The 8582-nt window shown below is 36.0% G+C and overlaps 1 protein-coding gene across 4 annotated transcripts in view; it reads left to right on the forward strand.

The window, feature by feature from the left end:
* Positions 1-8582, forward strand: part of USP6NL (USP6 N-terminal like) — a 123444-nt gene that overhangs the window by 102753 nt on the left and 12109 nt on the right. For all 4 annotated transcript variants that reach the window (XM_051635590.1, XM_051635595.1, XM_051635571.1 and 1 more), the window contains 4 exons: positions 1283-1377; positions 3983-4048; positions 4138-4237; positions 6712-6864. In XM_051635590.1, the coding sequence (XP_051491550.1) occupies positions 1283-1377; positions 3983-4048; positions 4138-4237; positions 6712-6864 (414 nt within the window). The remainder of the gene's footprint in view (positions 1-1282; positions 1378-3982; positions 4049-4137; positions 4238-6711; positions 6865-8582) is intronic.

Raw genomic sequence — 8582 nt, forward strand, 5'->3', positions numbered from 1 at the left:
CTTCTTTGTAAAAACAGTGTTGATTCTTCCCTGCTGCATTGTGTCCATCTGCATGTCCACTCACTCTTAACTTTCTGTATTATGGCTTCTGCCAGTTTCCTCTTGGAGCATTGACATGAATATTGGACCAATGTTAAACTGAAAACCAGTTTCAGAAAAGCTGACATTGTGTCTGCCACTTATCAGGCTCCTTGTATTTTAAGCAGGAGGTTTCATAGAATGGATATTCCAGCTGGTTGATTTTTTGAGTTCTTCTAGAGCTGCTTAGGGTTCTGACTTGGGAACCTCCTTAGTATCTTTAATGGAAAAAATTAACTCTTGTTTTAGTCTTGACTTTACCTTCTTCGAGCACTTCTAAAAATCTTCACAGACCATGGTACCTACAAATTCTTTCTCAGGCTTTCTGCTTCTAAGGTGCTTGAAAATAGGTCTATTAGTGGTTTTTTAATGCCTTTGTAAGTTGTTTTTTGGGGAAGGCTTGTTTTTCACATTTTTGTTCTTCCGGTGTTTGATCATCTCTGTTTGGTTTTGTTTTTTTTCAATCTGAACACAGCTTCAGCTTTTTGAGGGATGTTCTTTGAATGGTTTCTTCTCCTGCTGTGTAGCTGTACTAGTTTTCCTTTACATTTCAAGTTTTTTAGCTAGTGTTACATGTTTGCTCTGAGCCTTTTTTTAACTCTACTGATAACTCAATTGGTAGGGGATCCTAGTCCTTCCTTTTCCAGTCTATAACCACTAAAACTATTCAAGATTTTTAATGTCCTTAGTTGCACTTGTGTGAGCTCACAATCTTTACACTATATATTCATATTTGTCTTGGTAGAATATTCCTCTTGTCTTTTTTTTTTATAGTTGTTTCTGCAGCACAGACAGTTCTAGTTGCTGCTTGTGCTGTTTGTCCTTGGGCGTAATCCTGATTTATGTCTTTTAAAAGTTTTAGCTGGTGCAGGTTGTGGTTTTCTGTTTTGTTTTTTTAAAGAATAATTATAAATTTGGTTTTTAGTCTACCCACAGTGAGGAGACTAAAGTAGGAATGATGAATTTGCTGCCATCCACCATTACTAATCTAATAATAGTCACTAAGGGAACGTATTGATGTTTTGCTGTACTCATTTAGGGAGGAATATATGCATATCCATATGTGGGCATCATAATGTTGCTATGAATATCTGTTCAGATCCAGTGGTCTTAGAGAGGGATAATGTTCTCAAAGCTCGGAATGCCTTTTTTAATGTCATTTTACAGTACATACACGTTTTACATGATCATCTTCTTTTCTTAGGGTTTTTTATTCCTGGTTTTCCAAAACTGTTGAGGTTTCAAGAACATCATGACAAAATACTGAAAAAATTTTTGTCCAAGCTTAAGCAGCACTTGGTAAGTATTTATGTCACAATAAAAGCAATACTAATTTACAGCTTGCTACCTTGTTTCAGTTCAGGTTAACCAACCAAGTTAAGAATACCTCAAACCTCAGAAAAAATGCAGAGCTCTCACAGGGCAGAAGTGCTGTTGTTTTCATTGTAGACAAAGTTATGTTGCACCTTGTAAAGTTTCAGTAAAATTGGATCTGAAGATTGAGTGTCTGTCTCACTTTTGATCTCTTAGTGAGGGAAAGTATGTACTCCTTTTACTTGGCCTTGTGCACACTGCTGTATTGCAAGCTAATGTTAAAACCTGTTCTCAAGATTTTATTGTTTGTAGAGCTTTGTGGCTCATCTCTGGGCAAAGGTGACTTCACAACCAACCAGTTTTAATGTCTGTTTAAAAAATAACCTTTAGAAGAGGAGTTAATGGCCCTTTAAAAATTCACACATACTCAATAGTATTTTCACAAAGCTTAATGTTGAGTGTTAGGTCTTCTAATGCTCTTAAATAGGAAATAGTATGTTGTTTTTTTTTTTTCTAATACTGACTGTATTTATTCTAAGAAACAAATTATTTTTGTAATGAGAGAAAAATTCCCTTCCAATAGTCTTAAATAATTTTATTTTACAAACACATTAGTTCTGCCAGAATCCATCTCCAAAGGTAGTGTTAGAAATACTAGTTGCAGTAACATCCTCTGAGAGTGATGGCTGCTGTACAAATGTTATAGTCCTAGGACTATATTATTTTCTGTTTAATGTGTTTATCTCCTTAGAAAAAGAAAATAAGACAGTTTGGGAGCAGACTGGCACCTTGGCAATGGTGAATTGCATCTAATGGTTGCCTGTTGTATTGTAAAATAGAATTTAATGTATTTTAACAACATGCTGTAAGACCTGCTCATAACATGGAATGAGGCAGATCTGGTTAGGGAAAAAAGCCATTCTTCTGTTAAAAAGTCAAGTCAAAATCAGTCATGCAAGGTGATCTTGTCATATTAAATTAAAAAAAAAATAAAAAAAATCAAGACCAGTTCTGTAACTAACATGAGTCTGAAATGAAAGTTGTGGATTCCATGAGAGATGATGATTTTTATTTAGAAACAGTCTTATTCTCACTGTTGACATTATCACATTTCAGGAGCAAAATATAGAATAATCCCAAGTAGACTGGGTGGTTTTAACAGTAAATGGTAAAAGACTCTTATACTTTCTAAAAATCCAAAAATTATACATGATTGAGGTGATACAACCTGAAGCTGGCATGTTATTAAATTTTGTATATTGCTGATATACATCTTATTACTGCATTTAATAATCAAGAGCTTTATTGTCATCTGTCCTCCATCTCCCCTTTTGTCTTGGATCACTTGAAAAGAAAGTTTTAGAAAAGTGAAGAAAGTTACTTTGGTAACTGAAAAAGCTAATTTCAATAAAATGCTTTAATAACTCCTTCTGAGGGGAGTTCCTGGCTGCTTGTTTAGAAGGGATCCAGAAAACACTCTGTATATTTATTATGTATTTTTCTTTTCAGTTTTAAATTGGAACTTTGTTCTAATTTTGTGTGAGTTATTTGAGTGGCATCAAATTTAATAGCAACCAGGTTTTTTAATTAGGGAAGCACATGGTACGTTATATCTGTCTTTCAGTAGGGTGATGGCCATTCTTACAGGCTAGAAATTCTGTCTGCTTTTTTTAAAGAATCTGAAAATGAACATCTCAAAAAGATTGTATCAATGATATTAAGAATTATTTTTCCTCATTTCTTACTGTGAATGTATCGCTAAGATGAGTCCATTTTAACTTGCTGAAAGATGAAGGTAAAGCCTCCAGATAAACCAGAGGGATTTGATCCATGGCTTATTCAGTGTTTGTATACTTGAAATTTGTGGGAAAGCTGAATGTGGCAAGCATAAAATATGATGTTTTACCAAAGTTAAAATTCAGTATTTCTTAACTTTTCACTTTTACTTTGTCTTTTTCTCTAACTGTGCCAAGAACTTTGAAGAGCTCCATGAAACTGCAAAGCAGCTTTAGCCATCTTTGATTAGGATGGCATACCAGATGGACCATCTATGCTCTAGGGAAAATTAGGCCCCTTCATTAAGGAATGAAATCCCTCATCAGCATAGGTGCTGGTTGAAGTGCTGTGTGTGTAGAATTTGATTGGTTTAGGTTGGTTTCTGGTAGATAGGTGTTCTTGTCACAGAATCTTTTCAACCTTTGGCATGAATTGGCAGCCTTGCTATGGAGAAGTGAATGACTAAATGGACCCAATGCCTGAAACTTGGCTGGTCCAGAATATTGATTTATTATCTTGAGAGAGCATTTCATCCTTTGCTACCCCTGTCCCAAGAATAAGATGGAGGTCTACGATGTGTTAGTACCTGTGCATCTCCAAATGCGTGTTCCTTCAGGCGGTGAAGTTAATAAAGAAAACCTTTAAAAGACAGATATTGTATTTTTGGATTGAAGTAACAGTTTCATGTAGTTAAATTAATTATTTACAGTGAATATTTGGTTCATTGGCCTCAAGGTGAACATGTTTTTTTGTGGACAGTGCAAGGCATTACTTGGTTTTTCTGAGTATTTTTAAACTTCTGCATTTTTTACAGGACTCCCAGGATATGTCCACTAGCTTTTACACAACAAAGTGGTTTTTCCAGTGTTTCCTTGATCGTGTGAGTATGTTTTTCATTTTCTGTTCCTGTTTTTAATTATGCCTTGGAACAAACCCTTTTCACAGTGTTGCCTGACTCTGTCATTGCAGACTCCCTTTACATTAAGCCTCAGGATATGGGATATCTACATACTTGAAGGAGAGAGGATTCTCACTGCGATGTCTTACACAATTCTGAAACTACACAGAAGTAAGAAATGTCTCAAACCTTTTGAATGCTAAACAGAAAATCAGCTGGGTTCTTACTTTGTGTAGCTTGACCTTGTGTGAAAGCTTAGGTTTCTCATTTGCCTTATGCTATTTCTGACAAATATTTTTCTTTCCTTATGCACTAAAAGATAAAAATCTTTGCCTTATCACGTCTGTTTGGCAAATAAATCTTGTCTGTATATCAGGTGCCCACCAAGCTGCTCTGTCTCTTCCTTCCTCAGCAGGTTGGGGCAGAGAGAAAATAAGATGGAAAAATGTCAATAAGATGGTCAAGATAAAGGCATTTCAATAAAGCAAAAACTTTGTGCAGAAGCAAAGGAAAACAAAAGTTTATTCTCTTATTTCCCATCAGCAGGTGAAGTCCAGCACTTCTGGGGAAGCAGGGGTTCAATCAGTGTAGTGGTTGCTCTGGAAGGCAAATGTTGTAGTAACAAATGCCCCCGTTCCTCCTTTCTTTTAGGACTTAGGCTCAGCAATAAAAAGTATGGTACGGAATATCCCTTGGGTCAGCTATCCTGGATATCTTTCCTCCTAGCTTCTTGCCCACCCCCAGCGTAAGGGTGGGTGGAGGTAGAATGACACAGGACACACACTGGAGAGACAGCCTTGATGCTGTAGAGCACTACTCAGCTGTAACCAAAACACTGGGGTGCTATCAACACCTTTTTTAGCTACCAAAACAAAGCACTGTACTATAAAGGCTGCTGTGAGGAAAATTAACTCCTTCTCAGCTAGCCCAGTAGAGTGGCATTGTCAAAGGAAAGTATTTATTACAGTAAGAAAGTTATTTAAATTTGACATGACATGAGCTGTATTGCTGATTCAACAATGGGGAAAAACTGTTGTAGTTCATGGTTTGGAAATGGCCTGTTAGCCCCTACAGAATTTGAATTAATCAAAAAAAGTGCACAAATAATCTAGAACATGCCACCAAATGTCTGAAACTCCATCAGCAAAGGATTGAGCAATGAGAAATCACTAGCGCATGTCTCTTTATACCATTGTTACTGCAGGAATGTAATTAAAATTCAGAATTTGTGTAGTCTGCCTGGGTGGCCTTCTCTTTCATTTCTTGCCTTTGAGATTTTGAATTGAGGAATTGTCTTAAGTATCTATGCCTGGTTCCCCAAAGTGATTTAGCACCAAGTTCCAAAGTTCCAAAAAACTTTTGAGGTTGGATGTAGCTTGGAAATATACTTGAGCATTTCTCAGGATGATACCATCTACCTTGAGTTTGGTACAGTCTTACTGTGGGACTTTGGCTTTCTTAGTGAAGTCATTGAACTCTGTAAATTCAGAGGTCTGTGTGGAGCCTGCAGAATTGATGTCTTAATTTGCGTGCTAGTTTACCCTCCCTGAACTGTGGTGATACTACCTCACTATCTCACTGGGGTGTATTCATTAGTTTGTTCATAAACTGGTTTGAAAAATGGAAAAAGGTTACTTCTTTAATTATTGTACTTCAGATAGCTAAACAGTTAGAGGAAAAATGTTAGCCTTAGCATTTTGGTTTCTCTTCTTTATTTGCAAATAGACATCTATTTTAATTTTTTTGAATTCACTACTCTTTTTATGGGAAGTAAAAAGAGGAAAAAGTGTAGATTTGCTTGCTTAGCAAGTCCTTCCTGATCAAAACACCAAGAGTACCTTGTGGCAATAGAGGAGAGATTAGAGGGATTGCTGGGAAGGTGGCAGAAGGTTTGTTTTCCAGTCTCTTATCTACCCTTAAAAACGTTGTAACTATCCAGTCCAAGTGTCATTGTGGAATACATGCCAAGAGCATTTTTGTCACAGTGGTTTCTTTGTAGAAGTTGTACATTCTGGACCTTTTGATGTCTACCTAGGTGTGTAGTTACAGCCTTGCAAGCCACATAGGTTTGTGTATGAGACACAGCTTTACTAGTGTGCTAAAAGGGAAAGAAAAGTAATCTGATAACTATAAAATATGACTTTCCGAATACGACCTGAATTTGACTGAAGTAGCAAAAAAAGTACCTGAGTTTTCAGAGACCCTGAAGCAATGGTTCTGAAGTGTGAACTGCCATCACATTTCATTGGAAGTTAATTCAGTTGTGAATGAGAATGCTGTAAATACAATTTTTTAAATGTTTTACTGCTTTTCAGTGCTGTTAATAAGGGAGGATGCAGGCTGAAAAATGAAGGCCTGAAGCTGTTGAACGTAAAAAGGCTGAAGGAGGGTGACTTGTCATTAGTTTTATGAAGAAGCTTGCAAAACACTGTCCTAAGTAGAGAATGATAAGTAGAAAGCATTTTCCTGCTGATTTGCAAGTGAATTTTTAATGTATTTTATAGATTTCTGGTGTAGAATTCAGTTATCTGCTTAATAAGGGTTTTTCATTCTACTTTGAAAACAAAAGCATCATATGTCTTAAGTACATTTTCCAGTGTTCACAATCAGGCCATTTTAATGTGTAATATTTTCTTCTTATATAGAGCATCTGATGAAATTGCAAATGGAAGAACTTGTAGAATTTCTGCAGGAGTCTTTAGCCAAGGATTTCTTCTATGAAGATGACTTTGTAATAGACCAGCTCCAAAATTCTATATCAGAATTGAAAAGAGCTAAGCTGGATTTACCAGTAGCTGGTAAGAAACTTGTACATATGCTGATTTAGATATTAAGAGCTATTCACACATTGTCCATTTTTAAAGTGTTAATTTGTGCTGTTAAAAATTGTGCAAATATTTATCTCTTCATCACTGCATAGCTTTTGAGCTTTTTCTCCTAAAATATTTTAGAGTTTGAAATCAAACCCTTCACTTAATGAATTTGCCCTTTTTTTAACGTTTTGTTCACTGGTTGTAAGCTAATGGCAAAGAACTTTACAATACCCCATAATCTGATAATTTTATTAAATTAGACTTATAAAATCTTTAAGACAAAATATTAAATACCAATAATTCAAATTTTTTGAATCACCAGCTTTCTCTGATTATCCAGGCTGTTTTTTAACTTGTTTAGCTATGAAACAAACTTCAGGTCTAATAGTCAAATCTAGATTTTTAGTTCTTTGCAAGTGATAGACATTCTGGGTGTTTAACTGAATTATATTCTTTGTTTCTTCTGAGCTTTTGTGTTTGTATTTTTCTGTTACAGACCAGATATGGTTATTTCATGGGGCTCTACTTACAAAATGTTTATAGGATCTCTTCTTCCTCTATTAAGATTCTATTATGTTTTCTATCCCTATCTCCACAATCTTTAATTGGAATTTTTCTTGTGATTTTTTCAGAGTTCTTTTTCTTTATCCCTGCTAATTGTAAAATGCAAGTATGAGAGAAAGAAGAAAAAAAAAAAACAACACTATGGCAGAAATTACCTTCAACTAACTTTGTTAAGTTGCTGTGATTAGCTTTCAGAAGTTAAGTAGTATCAGAATAAAGGTTGCCTATGTAGCAACCCATTGTTATGATAATTTGTTCCTGAAGCTCTTTCATTAATGAACTTCATTTTTATGTTTCTTTAGACCTTACTCATTGTGTGCAGTACTGTGCTGTATTAGGTCCACACAGATTCTTCTTTCATGCAGTTCAGCAGATGTGCCCTTGAGTAGTACAAACACTTTCTCTACACTTGTTTCCCAATTATCTTGGCTTCTTTTCAGAGTTTCCCATTTCTCTTGCTCCCTGCTCCTGTGTTTTGCCCCCTTTCTGACTTCCTATAATACCTCTCCAGCACACTTTCTCGCACCCTTCATAGGTCTAAGTGTAGATTCTGCTCTTGCCTTTTTATCTGCTCAGTCTTCCTTCTCATCTACAGACTATGTTCTTGAGTCTGCAGCTCTTCCTCATGTTATTGTGTGCACTGCCTCTTCCCCTTTCCAATCACAGCCCAACAGAAAGAGTGAGGCACAAGGAGTCTCCTTGTGGAGACCAACAGCAAAGGGTACTGAATGTATCTCCTTTGGCAATGGAATACAAGTTGTTTGGTTTCATAGTTTGTACACTCAACTGTAACTTCTGATATGACTGACAGGACAGTAATTGTTTTGAGCCATATGGTTCTTTCTTAAGGACAGCTAAAGCAGCATCAATGACAATAAAATGTCTTTTGTTTTCAACGGGAATGAAGGAGCTTTCATATTAAAATAGGAAAAGCAACGCCAAAGTGAAGTCTGCTTTGGTGCTGGATGAGGAATTGAGTTTTTTTCTCTTGAATTTCTAAGTAGCCTGGGAAAGCCTCTCTGTGTGGTGTTACTTCTGCTGGGGGTAAATGGGAACATTACTTAACCTTTCACAAAACCAACATAAAATGCCTTCATCCTAATCCTTGAGAATCTAGCTGATTTGTCTGCTGTTATCTA

The sequence above is a fragment of the Apus apus genome, chromosome 1 (genome assembly GCF_020740795.1).
Source record: "Apus apus isolate bApuApu2 chromosome 1, bApuApu2.pri.cur, whole genome shotgun sequence".
Classification (NCBI taxonomy): domain Eukaryota; kingdom Metazoa; phylum Chordata; class Aves; order Apodiformes; family Apodidae; genus Apus; species Apus apus.